This window comes from Dermacentor andersoni, chromosome 1 (assembly GCF_023375885.2).
Source record: "Dermacentor andersoni chromosome 1, qqDerAnde1_hic_scaffold, whole genome shotgun sequence".
Taxonomy (NCBI): domain Eukaryota; kingdom Metazoa; phylum Arthropoda; class Arachnida; order Ixodida; family Ixodidae; genus Dermacentor; species Dermacentor andersoni.
The window spans coordinates 167,228,371-167,245,264 of NC_092814.1; the positions used below are offsets into that span (position 1 = coordinate 167,228,371).

Consider the following 16,894-nt stretch of genomic DNA (forward strand, 5'->3'; position numbering starts at 1 on the left):
CAGCGACGCAAGACATCTCCTCATACGACTGGCCCTCTGCAACCTTTGCCGTGTCCTGCACGTCCTTTTGATCGGATTGGCATTGACCTCTATGGGCCTCTTCCATCCACTGCTAAAGGAAATCGTTGGATAATTGTTGCAGTAGACCACCTCACAAGATATGCCGAAACCGCTGCACTTGCTTCGGCTGCTGCTTGCGACGTCGCCGCATTCCTGTTACGGCATTTCATCTTACGGCATGGCGCACCGCGAGAACTGCTCAGCGACCGAGGCCGTGTCTTCTTGTCCGAAGTTATTAATGAGCTACTCGCCGCTTGCCGCACTATTCACCGCACCACTACGGCGTATCACCCACAGACTAACGGTCTCACGGAACGGTTCAACCGCACTCTGGGTGACATGCTCACCATGTATGTTGCGTCTGATCATTCCAATTGGGACAATGTCCTCCCTTTTGTGACGTACGCGTATAACACCGCCGTTCAGGCTACCACAGGCTTCTCCCCATTTTTCCTTCTTTATGGACGTGAACCATCCACTACCCTCGACACCATGCTACCATATCATCCGGATGCCTCTGAATTCACCCCTCTTTCCGAAGTTGCTCGCCATGCTGAAGAGTGCCGCCAACTGGCTCGCTCGTTCACGTCGGATACCCAAGGTATCCACAAAGATCGCCGCGACAACGGGCAGCCCACACAGTCCTTCGCCGTGGACTCTCACGTCTGGCTTCAGCTGCCCTTCCAATCTCCAGGCCTTAGCCCAAAGCTTGCTCCAAAATATCAGGGTCCGTACCGGATCGTCGAGTGTACATCGCCGGTGAATTATGTGGTGGAACCGGTGACGCCATCTTCGGACAAACGCCGCCATGGCCGCGAGACGGTTCACGTCAGTCGTCTGAAGCCGTACCACGACCCCCTTATCGTGTCATCACCTTAGGTCGCCAGGATGGCTCCTCTTCGCGGCGGGGGCAATTGTAGTGGGTAACATGCATGTGGCGCTGTGCGGACTGCCACCGCTGCGGCGCGAGACCCGAGCTCGGGCTGCTGATGCGAACGGCTAGGACTCGCGATCAAGAGCTACTTGCGATCCCTCGTACGAGCTGCAATAAACCCCCTTTCACATGATACAACTGCAAGGTGTCTTTGCCCTGCCCTGCTATTTAAGTAGCATGTCCTTGGTTTGAATGTTTTAATTTTTTAGAACACCTTTTATACCAGCATCATCTTTCAGGGCTCCTCTTCTAACAGTTCTCAGAAAACATACTCCATAGAATGTCTCAAGGGCTATGCATTTTTCTTGTATAGCTCTATGATGCATGTGTGAGGTTAATAAATGGATAGTTATTGGTAGGTATGGTTATGACAAATTCACATGCATACCATGCCGAAATCATAAAAGCACACAGTTTTCATGGAACCACGTTTTCAAGCATTTTAAGTCTAGAAATATGGGGGGAAATGGACTTCAGCTTTTTCAGTGTCTTTGCAGCAAGCAAGAAATTTTCCTCAAAAGCCATTAACTTAACAAAAGCCATCACCACCATTAATCATGGTGGTGCCTTGAAGAAAGACGAAAGAAATAATGAAACAAAGCAGAAAAGAAAGAGGACGTAAAAAATGGCTGCAACGCACTCTGCCTTGTGAAAGATGTTCTAATGAGCTTCAGAAACATGGATACCTTTCTCAAGTTATTCATGAGTTTTGATGCAAACAAAGACGATTTATTAATTCTGAAGAGATTGCAACTCGGTCACAATGTTCCCATTTTTATTTGTACCAAACTGTTTACAGCACTTCAACTTGTTTTTCTTAGGCCTGCCTGTTATAGAGAAAACTAATCCGAAGAATTAAATACTGTGGAGTACATGGCTGTATTCACTTATACATATCAAGGTGTGGTTCGCACCAAATGTTTAAACGTTCAGGTCGTTATAAAAATAGCCTGTTTCTTTTGTTCCCGGAGCAAATGATGCATGTATGCACACTCTCCGTCCACTCAGTCCAACATCTATTCTAAAGCAAGAGTGGAAGAATGTTTCAAGGTACTGGCTGATCCCACATTAGTTACACCAAGCTGTATTTCACGGTTGCGCAAGCAACCAAAGTCAAGACACTGGACGCAACTTTGCACGATACAGCCCTGCAACAACAGAGGCCACGGTTGAACACGTCAGCACCTATAAAACCACAACACCAGAAACTGTGCTCCAAGACTGACAACTTAGCAGCAGCAAAACAGTAAAAGTGGTAGGTGACAATTGACAGGTACAAACAAGAAATGTATGCAGCCAACAGCTGAGAAAAGACAGGTGCAATTGTGCGCTGCACTGCGTAATCACATTTGAAAGACCTAGTGAAAGTGGCCATCACACTTGTGCCTTCAATTGCAGCAAACTGAATTATTATGCCTGCACACCTTCCTCTGGATTTGATTAAAAGTGAGGCTCTGCACTACCATAAATATGCTTTCACAAAAATCTCCCACCTCTACAAACTGCTTGAACACAACAAAGAAAAGCATCTGTGGCACATTTTTTCAATGTAGTACAAAACAAGTGTGTGTGGTTACAAATTTGGCTCCAGTTGCTGGCTACTTGTTCTTAATGCAGGATTTTTACTAAACCTGTTGGATAGAATGCATCCTGCGACACGAGCATCATGCTTTCTGGGACTCCTTACAGCAGGTCTCAAGTCAGGCATTGAGCTGCAGACATGGTACCTGGCTCTCGTAGGCCACACTGCGACATGGTCGAGGAGGTGTGGTCGAGGAGGTGCCATACGATGTGGAAAGAGTCCCAATATTCAGACCGTTCCCACACATCCATCAGGTCAACATTTGTTATCCTCAATGAAAAGTTACTGCATTAAAGTGAAGAAAGTATTCATACATAACTGCATGTAAACACATTATTAGCCAAAATAAATGTGTACATTTAGAAGTCTAATATTCACTGTAACCAATCACGCAAGTTATATCAATAAGTGATCTAATGATCTTGAAGTTACAATACAAGAAAGCTTCTGAACAGCGACAAGATGGGAAAAAGCCTAACACGCCTCCTGAATGAATCTTTAAAAATGAGAAGATCTGCCATAGGAAGCATAGTCTATGTGCTTGAATGTATCTCCACATTCTGTGGCAACATTCATTATTTCAAGACGCCTTCAAAAATGCAATATGCATGAATAGCAGCCTTTCTGCAAATTGCAGAAAAACATACCAGGATTCCTAGTGCATAATCATTGTACAACTGGACTACACGACATGATTCCCTAAATGGAAACCAAGAAATGTGCTGGCACAAAAATGTATTCCATTACATAACAAAATTGAATGCCTATGTTCGCAAACATTAAATAACATGCAGCTGACACAGAACATACATAAAGCATACACTACAGCACAGGCAAAAGACCAGTATAATTCTCCCCAACTGGATGCAGAAAAACTGCCTGAGAGGTTACAACTTTGGTATCATGGAAAAGACCAAATACCAGTTATTTCTAGCAGCACTAGCCTCATGACCAATCTTTATTTAAAATTTTGATTCCCATTCCTGGAACAAATACCCTCTTTAAGCCAAATGACAATGCAAATTTATTAGCTACAGTAGGAGAGAAACCTCAATTTGTTTACACACACTGGCTAAAAAGTACTAGCAAATGCAATTCCGATAAAAAATATAAGGCTCCTCCAGAGAAACATCCACTCACTTCCAGACTTTCTTTAAACAAAAAAGTCACTGCTGCAGATCCCCTCATATAAATAGACAATCTACAGTGCAACAAAAATGCACTCAACTACACACACTAATGCCAGCTGGCTAGCCTGACTCGCCATTTCAGTGGTGACAAAGCAGTCCCTGCCAACATGTCACGCAGCTGTCCATGTGCGCACTGTGCTCATTTGAATGCGAAACACATCAAGAACATTGTACATGTATGACAAATGCACAACCTTCATGTGGGCACATAACGATGGAAATTGGTCAGAGACCTCCACAGACGCTGACGACCTAAAAATGTCCACGTTTCAAGATGAGCTCTTCCATCGCCGTACTCTGACACAAACAAGCACAAAGGGCTGTTCGGACAAGTAGCCACTTGCCCTCAATTGGTTATGTTTCCTAATCTGGTTCCTGGCTTCTTCCTTTTAAAAACATGCAGTTAGCTAGGGCCCAGTGTCAGTTCTTGAAGTGGTAGTGTGGCTCTGGTGTGGTCAAGTGGCTCAAGTCATCCATACTTTTCTTGGCAGCTGATGTGATGATCCCATCGACACTCTTCACAGTTCGGCTTGTCAGTTCTTGTACCTCTTGACTCATACGACCAATAACCCACTCCATAGCCAAGCGTCCCTGCATAGAAAGAATGAGGCAGGTCCAGTATATGCATAAAGGCAACTGCCAAAAGTAACTGCAATGTACGCATTGTACAGTAAAGCAAGACTGTTCCTTTTCAAACTAATTACCAATGAGAAAATGAAATGCCAATAAAGTATCTTCAGCAAGCACTTGCAGCCCCCTAGATGTTGTTTGTAGGTTATGAATATTCTGTGTATACAAAATATCATATTAACATAACCTGTAGGTTTGCCCATTCTGTTCATCGGACTAACAAGATTTGGTCTCAGGAATGCTACAAAGTAATTAAGAGATGTGCAAAGTAGCACATATGACAGTTCAATTTAAGTTTTGTTGTTACTGCTAAAAGCAGCAAAAGATGAAACAAGCAAAGAAACCTTTTAGTTTTTTTATTTGCAATCTTCTGGCTTTGTATAATTACAGTGGTGGTCCAGCAAGTTTAGGATTTGGAGCAGGGAAAAGCAGTTCTGGAGCAGTTTTGGAGCAGAAAAATAGACCTCTTTGGGAACATTTGGTACTGCACAGCAGTAATGAGTAGCCATTTGGTGCAGCTTATTAGTGCAGAACTGGTAAATGCTGCTCAACAGTAAAGGAAGACACAAGGTCAACAGTCAGCAGCAGCCAATTAAGCTTGTGTTCAGATGGATGCTAGTATACTACACAGGGTATGTTGCAAACAGATTTTCGTTTGGGTAGGCAAGAAACTTTTGTAAAGAAGTACATAAAGCTTTGTAGAACAAAGCTATGCAGCCACGCATAAGACACACAAAAAGTTACAACTGTGCTATAACAATTTCTACCATCAAGCACACTAAAGTAACGGCAAATGCCTTGTGTGCATTCCAAATGTGCTTTGATGCGCTTATTTTGTGGATTGCATTCAATAACCATGCTCGAAGCTACGATAAGAGACTGATGTGAATCCATAAACGGCATCCGGAATGAAATGCTGCTGTGCGGTGTGTTGCAAAGATGGCAATAGTAGCCGTGGATGACACATGTACCATACCTTAGACTCGCTTTTATTACGAGACAGTTAGCAGGCTTTACGAGTGTCATGCAGCCCTTGCAAACAGATACGAGCCGATTTGGCACCAAACCGTAACTTAAGTTGCCGACACCCAAACGACCCGACAAATTGGTGCCAATTACACTCAATGGCCTTTGCTTCTGCCGCCAAGGTTTGTAAGTAGTGGGGCTGGCTAACACTCCCAAGGTTAGTTCTAGCAGTAAAAACATAAATACCCAAGAAAGTGGATGGGGAAACGGCGCCACGGTAGCTCAATTGGTTAGAGCATCGCACACGTAATGTGAAGACGTGGGATTGTTCCCCACCTGTGGCAAGTTGCTTCTTCATCCACTTTCATGGCCATTAATTTATAACTTCTTTAATTGAGTTAGTACGTACAAGCAATTTCCCCTATGTTGTCCTTGGTGTCCTTGTTTTTTGGCTTCTTATGATACGATTAATAAAAATTGAACTCCTCAGTTAACCCCCTTTCCTCTCGTTTGTGGCATGCCATTCTCAAAATTCCGAGGAATAACTTTGTCAAGAATGTAAGACAAGGTACTAGAAACTTTACTGATAGAATAGTGTGGCACAATAACCCGCATATACTGCATGTATATAGCAAGCATGGCATATACATATATAGTGAAATTTCGTTATTACGAACACCACATTAACGAACTTTTCAGAAATCCCCAGCTGACTTATGGTTTCAATGTAAAAGTATTTCAGTACTACAATCTTCAGAATACCAAACATTTCAGAATAATGATCTTTATTCAGTTTCCCTGTCATGTTAACAATGCTGCAGTACTGTGAACTAATATTCCAAAATCCTGGGGTTCTTAGATTTCCATGTATGTTTCAAGGGAGTCAAAACAGTAGGCTAGCAGACAACAAGATGCAGAAAGCGGACACCACGGAGCACGAGTAGGGAAAAAAAACGCAGGAGAGAATTTTTTTAATCTATTCCGGAGTGGAGCATGCGAGCGCATGCTCCACCCAGGCAAGTGTCGCTTAGCAACAGAGGCACATCTCTTCCTCCTTTTGCCCTTTCTACGCACACCTCTTTCTTTCAAGCTTCTTTCTGTGCCCGTACTAGCTACGCGTGTGGAGAAATGTAACCTCCGAACTCATGGCAGAGCCACACGGCTGCATTTTGCACTTTCCAGACGATATCGTTTACACGCACTTGCACTTTATAATATTTCAGGTGGCCACCTTGAGTGAGACAATTGCGGTGTCCGCGGCAAGGAATGTGAAAACAAACAAACATGAAACGTTGCGCTTTGGAAGTGACATGGAGCTTCCTTTTTGTCAGTAGTTTTCTCAGAGTCAGCGTCTGCTTAATGCTCGTCACTCTTACTATACGGTGCTTTGGTGATGCATCGCGCCGGAATCTACGGAAAATAGCAAGAGCACAGGTCGAGAGCCACCAGCGACATTTTCATGGACAGCTCAAAGGGTGGCAACTCATGAACTGATGGGTTGACGGGCAGAATGGTTAATTTTGGGGCTTTCACTATAACAATCTTTCAGAATAACAAATGATTTTCGGCAGTCCTGCGTGAATCGTTACATCGAGATTTGACTGTACCTAAACATACACTGAAATTTTCACCGAGCACTGGGTGCACATTACGGAAACCCATGTGGTCCGGGTGCACGTTAAGAAGCCCATATGGAGCCCCCACTGAGGCGTGCCTGACATAATTAGATCATGGTAGTGACACGTAAAACAACAGTTTATTTTAAATTGCAACATTCCATATCATGGCTGCTGTTCATGCCAAAAATTAAGAGCATGGCAAAGGGAACAACAGTGCAGATGCACTGCCACTGTTTATTCTGGAAAAGGTATCATTGTATATATGGTACATGTGCATTACAAATGAAATGAACTGAGTACTATAACACGCACACAAGAAAAATGTGAGAAGGTCAAACGAAACCACTGAACCACGCAGCTCACTTAATTGCATAATCTATGGATGATAATTATACTTCTGTGGGAGAGCTATTCAGGGCTGACTGAGACAACTTCAGCTTGCTTTTTAAAGGGCCCCTCACCAGGTCTGGCCATTTTGAGCTGACAAGCGCAGAGCATACAATGTGCGATAACGACAGTGTCTGCAAAGTATTACATCGCTGCGTGCCTTGAAAAGATCCGAAATTTCAAACCGAATGTTATTTGCCCTTCTCCTCGCAGCCGCTGCGCTCCAAGCCGGAGGGTGACGTACACGTGTTTGTGCTGTGACGTTGCTTGTTTGCATCTGTTATTCGTGTAATATGTCACTAGAATAGACAGATTAAAGTTAAAAAAAAAAATAAGACACAGAAACTGAATGTCTGCATGTTCTTGTTTTACTTCCCACTGCAGCAAGAGAGATGTACTTCCATTTCGTCTGCTTGTTCCCATGTCGTGCAGTTGACTGCGCAGACACCGAAACTTATTTTCTACCTCGTTTTAGAATGTGATCATGCTCTGCGATCCACTTGTGTCTGCCTCAGTATTCGTGTAGCACTGACTTATACCGATAGCCAGGTGTCCTTATGCACAGCGTACAAAACGAGACAATCGCAGCAGCCCGCGCGCGACGTCATCAGTGGAAGTGCGCTGCACCGCAAAAAAAGCGAGAAGAAAAGAAAAGTGAAGGTGGGGCCCGTGACGTATCCATCACACGATCCGTGAGCTCTGGCATGGGAGAACGCAGGTAAGGAATTTTGCTTGCGGAGGCTAGACGAGGCAAGTGGAGAAAGCGTCAATGTTTGCGGTGAAGCTCACCTTCTGAAATCATGGGCTCGCGGCCCTGAAATATTTCTATTTCTGCTAGTAATAAGCCAATTTGAAACATTTTTGGGGCAGAATGCTTCCTAGAGGACACATAACTTCCAGCGTATACGCGTAGTGCGCGCTGATGGACGCGCCGCTGGTGGCGGCCTTGCGCAGAACACGCGGGAGAGGAGCCAGGCGCGCGCCGTAGTTTGTTGTGTTGTTGATAGTGCTTCTCTGTCTTATCCACGTTTTCAGAGCGAAATAGGCAGCACCCTTCGCATGTGTGGGGTGGCCAAAGCTTCAAGGAATGTCCCAGAAGAAATGCTGCAGGGTGGGGGGCTCAAATACAGGCGAAAACATGCCGGCGATACGGTTTTAATCATTCCCCGCAAAGCCTCATCAGCGGGATCAACGGTAGCAAAAATGGATCGTCGCTTCAGCGGGAAATTTCTTGTTCTCATCCTTTCCTTTGTTGCGTAGGTGTTTTTTTCCCACTCGATCATAGTTAGACGCGCGACGACAAAGTTCGTCTGCAGTGCAAAGTTCGGAATGCCGTTTCTCGCTTATATTATTTTCCGCTTCTTTACTGCGTTGCGCTAGCTAGGCAGCACGACTGCACGAGATCATTGTGTTGTATGTTAAAGCTACTGAAGTTTGCAAGAACTGAAATTGTTGGTTTTATGTGGCCCGGTAAATCCTCGCGCCAGCTGTCCCACACTTCATGTCTTTACATCTATTTTATGCGTGGCTTCGCACATGTTTAACTGTTGCTAATTGCTCCATGCATAACATGTTGATTCTTTTGGGCTGCGAGGTTTTCATCCTGCCTCGTTTGTAAAGGGTATAAATCACGCTGTGTCTTATCAGAATGATACCAAGGAAGTGCTTCTTTAACAGCTTTATTCTTTTTGCCCGAGGGCATCTTAGATATTGTGTTTTTTAGGGAAATGTGTTTAGAAAATAGGTAGTTCAGGGCGAGAATTGCTAATAGTTGCTGCATATGGCATTTTTGTTCCATTTATAGCTGAAAAGTTCGTGTCACGTTTGGGAAGTCATCGCACCTCGATGCTGCCTGAACAGACTTAACACGCCGAGTGATTTGTTTGTTACACAACGTAGTCCCTTCTTGCATGTGAATTTTGTACTCAACTGAATTCTTTCTTATTGTACTTACGCTGCAGAGGAGTAAACCCGGCCTTGCCGCCAACGCTCATCTACTTTGACTGGTGCTGCTCTACCTTTAAATATATCATGTGGCACCTCTCTAGTAATATAAAAAAGTACTGATAAGTTAGTCAGACTTTAGCTTTGTACGTTTCCAAGAAGCTCCTTTGGGGAATTTAAAATTGCAAAAACTGCAGCGGGAACGGCAGTTCATCGGTGTATGCAGCAGAATTGCATCGGCAGTACAGTGCTAACACGCGCTTTTGTTAACCTGTGTGTTTGGTGACTTCCTTGACTAGTGCACGCATTTCCATCAATAAATTCGCAATTACTCTTGAGGTGCCTTTGACTGCACTTATTCGGCGATGTCACATGTATTCACCGGCAGAAAAATCACAACAGCATACGCAGACATCGCACCATGCGGATTTGTTTGATATAAGTCTGCACTAACGACGGGTGCTGATTATTGAGGTACAGAAGCAGCATTACGGCAAGGGTAGAATTAAAGAAACACGATCGAGAGATTGCATCACTCAACAAAATTTATTGGCTAGTTAACATGAGCTCCACTTCATGTAAATGGTGTTTGCCTGCGGGACACACCTGGCACGTATGTGGACCATGTTGTCCCAAACACCGGTAACATTGTGCTCATACCCGCTCCCACAGAGGTCAGCGTTTTCCCTACAGCTGTCACCGCAAAGGAAATAGCCTGGCACCTGGACAAAGGAGAAATCGCAGCCGCGAACTTCAGCCATCCTTGCTGCAAAGGGTTGTCGTCTGCTACTGCTCCCGCGCGTACTGTTGGAAGCGCCCGCTAGGTGGCTATCAGTGGCGCCTCTATAGGCGGTGCACGAGGCGTATAACCAAAGTTTGCTGTGTGGCCTGGCAAGGGGCCCTTTAATATGGTATGCTTATGATGCTCACCAGTTGGTCTGGGTGGTGCAAAAAAATTTGTCGCAAAGCATAGCAAATTGCGAGATTGCAGTTACGAAATTCATTAGTTGTGGATGACGCGATTGCAGTATAGGATTGAACTAAAACAGCAATAGCAGCATTTTATATACTACTCAGCTTTAACTCTATCCGAGGCACGCAGTGACTAAGAAAAAAGCGCATTGTGCGTCACGCATTTCCGCTGCGAGTCACCGACATATGACAAACATGCGCTCCCGGCTGTCATTGCACCGCTTCTCGCTCTTTTCTCACAGACATGCAAGGCATGGCGAATGGATAAAAGCAAGTATGTATGTCCACAATGTTTGCAAAAATTATAAACTCACAAAGAGATGCGAAAAATTAGCCCACATTTGGTTGTAGCTATGTCTATACGTATGCACTGCTGCATCGGCTGAACACACTCCTGGTGCACACAGCGCCCCCTATGAGGGGAGCCATGTTTTATTGCCATTTGGTGCAGCTCCTCGCTCCGGCCCATCAAACTGCTCCTTCTAGCCATCATAAGCATAGAGTTATTTTACTGACTGTAGAGGAAAAGCTAAGCACCACGTTGCTACCTATGTGGATGATATAAGGCTATAAATAATCACGATGTGATGTAAAAACGAGTACTTACACACAGCACGTACGTATGAACAATGCGTAAAGATAATTCCACATATTTTTGAGAAAGATTCGATAGCTATTTATAAAATTTTTGCAAAAATTTATGGTGCGTGAAAGGGTGCGTTTGCAGACGCCTGAACTAAAGGTGTCACTATACTGAGGAAGGCTCAGGATCACGTTTGATTGCACTTTTTGCCTACAGGCATCTGGTCTGCACCTGCTCAGCATAGCAACATGGTGGCACCCTTGCGCTTCCACTTTCAATACATGGGCGCTACGGGTAGCTTTGCCTCTAGAGCTGGTTATATCAACTCTATGAATGCCAGCAATGCCAGCACGCTTCGTGCCTATTTGCACCTGTAAAGCCATTATTGCACTTATTGCCGCACATAGCACCGCATTGGCTGTGTGCCTTCATAACCATGCAGTTACCATCCATTATCGCGTCAATAGCCGCAGCTATCATCCACAGCGGTTGTGGCAAACACTATACCGCTTCATTTAGACTCAGTGCATGCGTCTGCCCTGTGCCTTCAGAACTGCAAGGCCACCATCCATGATCGCACCGATAGCGTCCGCATTTCTTCCACAGCAGTTGCAGCAAACAGTAGTTTTGTTTTGACTCGGTGTGCACGTCGCCCGCATGCCTTCAAAACTGCATAGTCGCCATTTATGATTGCATCGATAGTGACCACGCCTTCATCTGCGGTTGTTGCAGTAAATGGTAGTTTCACTTTGACTCTGTGCATGCGTCAGCTGCATGCCTCCAGAACTGCAAAGTCGCTGTCCATGATCTCCAATAGCAGCCACGGTTTCATCTGCAGCGGCTGCGGCAAAGAGCAGTTTCCTTTTGACTCGGTGAAAAGCTGTCGAGGATGACGCACATTCTACATTGCAATGGACGGAGGATCTGTTGGCAACCAGCGCGCTGGCAAAAAAATAACTGAGGTGTGCGCATGGTAGTGAAAAGAGTGTCTCAGATGAAGACGCGTGTCATGGCCATGCTGTGAAGGAAGTCATGAGGCCTTCTCTACTGCGAGTGCTAATCAGTCACGAATGATGAGAATTGCAGCTTCTACACTGCTTTTGTGCAAAAGAGATACAATTTGTGATTAATTCAGTAGGAGTGTGACGTAGTAAGCATTTATTTCTTTTCTTGACACCCTCGATAATTTGACATTCAGTGAAATTCTGACATTTTCTTAGGGCTAATGAAATCCAAATTAACAAGGTTTTACTGTAGTAGTATCTCCAAAGATCATCGCTCGTGAATACCGCCTATGTGCGCTTCCTGTTTGTGGCCAATGAAGCACAAATGGCAACAATAACACACCGCTTTCATTATGTTCTGTGAAATTAAATTCTGCATGCTTCCTTTCTTGTTGCAAGCATAGGGGGCATGCTATACTATTTTTTTCGTAAATCAGCAGCATGTTACATTCAAGTGCAGTTATATTTTCTCACTCTAAATCCATGAAAATCAGGTAGATACGGTTATTTGCAAGAATAAAGAGAGGCTTGTAAGAAGTAATTGAGAGTGAAATGATTGACATGCTGGGCATACGACGCATCAGCTCGTCCTTTGTCGAGTTATAGGGAAAACAACTCGCATTCTCTCAGGCCGATTTCAGAGTATTCAAAGCCATGGCTGTGCGACACGCACACTTCCTGTGAATTCGTGTGGACAGTCAACGACCAATTTTTTGGACTCGAAATTTTTCAGACATGCCCGATAATTCAGACGCCTTCAAGGCACCGCCACTGACCCATAGGGCCAACGTATAAGAACATCTGAAATTTTGGACATTGAAACCCTTCACTGTCCGATTTATCAGTCTTTTTGCCATCACTGCATGTTCGAAACGTCATTAATTGAAGCCACCACTGATACCATTTTGATTACCTCGCAGCCTCGAACCAATGCTCTTGCACGACACTCTATTGGTAGCCGTAGCCACCACTGCAGATGTACTAGGCCTAGCTGCTTCGACGTTCACTACCACCAAGCTTCCCGTTGTTTACTGCTGTGTTTACTGCTGTTCATTGTAAGAATTCACTGCAGTAAGCAATGGCACCTACTCCGCCTTTGTCATCTTTGTCGATGGTTTCGAAGCGTGGAAAGCACAGCATGGGTCAAGCGTTGCATAATGACAGTTCGCAAAAGTCAGCTTCGTTGCAATACAGCGGTGTTAGGCGGTGAAAAATACGCGATGTGTTGCGGTGAAGCATACCAAAAGTAGCAAGGGGGTGACTGTCACGAGACACAGTTTGTATCCCTTAATTATACAAGCGTGCCCCTACCCTCTTCCGTCACATTATGAGCACAGAAACACCTAATGGAGTACTGGCAGGCCCTCAGATGTGTTTCGGATGTCCCTATGGTAATTTGAGCCCTTGGGGGCAGAAAAAGGCCTGCATTCATTTTTTTGGACTGCCCCATTTTTCGCTCATTGTCACGGCCATATTTTATATTTTAAATATATTTTATTTTTTGCACTTGAAGAAACTTCGTGTGACCTTGAAGAATTGTTCACTGAAGTGATGGCCTTATATGAGAATTTAAAAGACCTCATAGAAGGAGACGATTCAATTCCACAGCCTGAGTCCCTCCCACCACCAAGAATCTGGCGTCTCTTGACGGCGTAATCTTCCTTCGTGTAATTGTCGTATACTTTGCTATTACTAATACTGCTTCACCTTTCAGGCAAAACTGCAGCCTCTCAATGTACCTTTTTTTCTTTCTGTGAGTCTGAGTGTAAGCGCTCCTGCGCATAACTTCTGTTGATTCTCATTTCGAGTGAATCCGGCATGGCCTTATTTCGGTTACTGAGTGAATTATGCAGGGCGCCCCAACTATCATGCACCAAGGCTTAAAAAAAGAGCAGTTGCGTTACTCGAAGAAAACCTAGTGCATATTGTTTCCAGTACAGTGGAATAGCCGCCAGTAATTATTTCATTCCTGAAATTTAATTTGACAATTGCAATTAATTATTTAACTCGAGAAGTAGTGTCCTAATTATCAAAGTGTCAATGAGGCATTTGTAGTCACCCCAGGCACCCCCAAATGACATCTAACTGCAGCGTTTTCAGCGACGTACTAATTGGGTGCAATTTTTCTGACTGGCAAACAAACCTCACGAAATATTAAAAATACCATGTGACTGCGCTCCCACCCACATCATAAAGCAGAGCCCTCAAATAAGTTGATTGAAAGCAACTGCATTGCCTGTTGCAAACCCAAAGAGACAGCGCATCACCTTAATAATCGTATGGAAGGAGCACCAACAGCAAGTTTCGCAGCTTTGCAGCTATTCCTTCCTCTCCACGTCACCTTATTATCCATCTCTCAAGGCCGACTGATCCCACTGATAACAAAAACCCCTTCATAATGCGGCTGAAGCGTTGCTCTAACCACGCGTGAGGAGGAGGAGGAAATAAAGACAGAAGGAAGGGATGTTAATCCCTGCCACGGGATGTTAATCCACGGATGTTAACCAAGGGAGGTTAATCCCATCCCTGTCATGAAGGCAGGGATGTTCACCAGAAATGCATCTGGTTAGCTACCCTACTCTAGGGGAGGGGAAAGAGGGTACAGAAAGAGAGGAAGAGGAGGGGGCGGAAAGCAGCGGGGAGCTCGCGCATGCACGCGGAGGGACTGAGCAAGACAAAGACGTTCACATAGGCCAGTCACCCTCAAGAAAGACAAAAGTGCCTTTATAGCTTTGTGGGCCGACAAGCGATGGAGATGGTCAAGTAGCACCTGCACAGACTATGCACGAAACGTGAAAAGCACTGTAATAGGCATAACATGGTTAAAAATCCCGACTTTGCTTGCACCGCATCGACAGAGTGCGCGCACAGCTATATTTCGCGCCAGAAATTTGGTTCGGACCAAAGCCAAATTAAAGTGACTGTTTAAGTTTTCAAGAGAGTGTATACCTGCTGCAAAAACAGATTCATGGCATCAAATAAAAGCAGAATAAACGGATCGCAAAGCGACCCATGTGATAAGAAAAGGTAAAACCGATGCGTTCAAGAAAGTAAATAACTTCTAAATGAGCCAAATTGGCAATCCAGGTGCCTGCACAAAAAACAAAACAAAAATACATCAGATTTCAGTGTGCCCTTATTATGTACGAATTCGTAAGCACCGTTGAACACCAGCTGCTGCCTAGAGGACATGTTCGAATAGGTCTCCTTCTGCAGCTACGCAGTACTGAGTGTGCTTTATACATCTTCAGTGGCTTTCTTGATGACCGACGCTCGAATTCTACAGCAGACAACTGTTATCATTGTCTTGAGCTAATGTGACGTCCGTTTCGATCATGTAAGCACGATCTTTCACATAATTCCAAAGAAAGAGAGTGGGGAGAGGTCAGGTGACCTAGCCGGCCAATTTACAGGCCCGTGCCTTCCAATCTATTGCGCATGAAAAGTCGCATCCAGCCAGTGTCGTGCTTGGCTGCTGCTGTGTGCGGGTGCCCCATCTTGCTGATACCACAGAAGTGGAAGACGTGACAGCGGGACTTTGCTGAGAAGCTCATCCACCACTCCTTCAAGGATTTCGTCCACGTAATGCTGTCCAGTCAGTGTGTCATCGAAGAAGATGGGACCGATTATAGCACCAGCGTAAATTCCGCACCCCACAGTGAACGACCACTGGTACTGGTGCTGTTTGCGCTTTACCCAGTGTTCATTGTAGTCACCCTAATAGTGTGCATTATGCAAGTTTACCTTGGCGTTTCTGTGAAAATTCGCTTCATCTCTGCACATGATGTTGCTCGAGTCATCAGCTATTGTGAGGACCCAATTCGAGAAATCTGGATGATTCAACAGGTCTCGATCTTCCAAGCACTGGTGCTGGTTAAGGTGATATGGGTGAAAGGCTATCGTTTAGAATCCTGCAACTGATGACTTGGAAATTGGTACCTGGGTGGCCACGTCCTGCCCGGTAGGCATGAGGGTTTGAGGCCATAAATACTAGAACCGTGCATAGGCTAGGAATCAGATGGAGTTCTACGCCGCTGTTTCTTGAAGTGGCCGCTTTGTCTCAGATTTTCATCATTTCTGATAGTCGACGCGTTTGGTCTACTGCCACACTTCCATGACTGATATATATTTGCAACCTTCCTCTTGTTGTCATTTGCAGCTCCCAAGGCAAGGATCATTTTTACCTTCTGCTCATTAGAGAAAGACATGGGGACCGGCACGAAGCAAAATGCACCTCTAAGCATTTGCACCGACGCTGTCAATTCCCTTTTGTGCTGATAGGTTTTGTGGCAAAAAAATATTGTCCAGATCCCACACACTGAGGGAATCGGCGAAGCTTTCCATGCTGGATGCTTTGATTGATAATTAGCAGTGACGGTTACGGTTAAGCTTAACTTCTTCAATGTTTAGTCTAACACGAGAGCGGTGAGTTGACGTTAAATGTTACCTTGCGGGCACCAGTGCTGTTTGTCTGCGCAGTACACAGAACACACAGGGAGTGGTGTTTGCTTGAGGTGTTGTTGTGCGCCATATTTCACAACCTCTGAGAGAGTTGAGCATAGTCATTTCCTCACATGGCACATCGCATTGTGGCAGAAGTGCTAAACTTGAATTGGATTATGGGGCTGTACAGTCGCCGACCGTTTATTCGGACCTCACGGGGACCGCGGAAATGTCCGAATAAACAGATTCAGAAAAAAAATCCTTTATTTCCACGCCCTTATTTGGGTGCGGCAGCAGGCGCGAAGAAATCGTGAATGCGCCGTTGCACGCTGTTGCGTTTACGCGCGATCAGATCAGCCTCAATCTCGGAGAGGGTCGTGCGGTCACTGTAGGCGGCTGCAAGCACAGTCACTGCTTGTACAAGCTCCGCGTGCGACGGTAGCGGCGCACATGGTGCGTCATCCTCAGACTCAGAGTCATCATCCGGCGGGGCAGCACAAACCTGACGAATGATCTCGTCGTCGTCAAGTTCTGCGCACGTCAGTACAGCACTGTCAGCATCTGTAAAACTATCAAATGA

General features: G+C 45.1%; 1 protein-coding gene across 3 annotated transcripts in view; it reads right to left on the minus strand.

Annotated features, from left to right (window-relative positions):
* Window positions 1-1,752: 1,752 nt before the first annotated feature.
* Window positions 1,753-16,894, minus strand: part of slmo (PRELI domain containing slowmo) — a 50,334-nt gene continuing 35,192 nt past the window's right edge. Inside the window, exons 6-7 of one of the 3 annotated variants that reach the window (XR_008608977.1) lie at window positions 3,707-4,357; window positions 1,753-3,625 (exon numbers count right to left, since the gene is read on the minus strand). Coding sequence is in view for 2 of the 3 variants with exons in the window: in XM_050194919.2 (XP_050050876.1) it covers window positions 4,187-4,357 (171 nt within the window). In the remaining variant the exon portion in view is untranslated. Of the gene's footprint in view, window positions 4,358-9,839; window positions 10,035-16,894 lie in introns of those variants that run through there. The other 2 variants (XM_050194919.2, XM_055062732.1) reach the window with 2 other exon arrangements.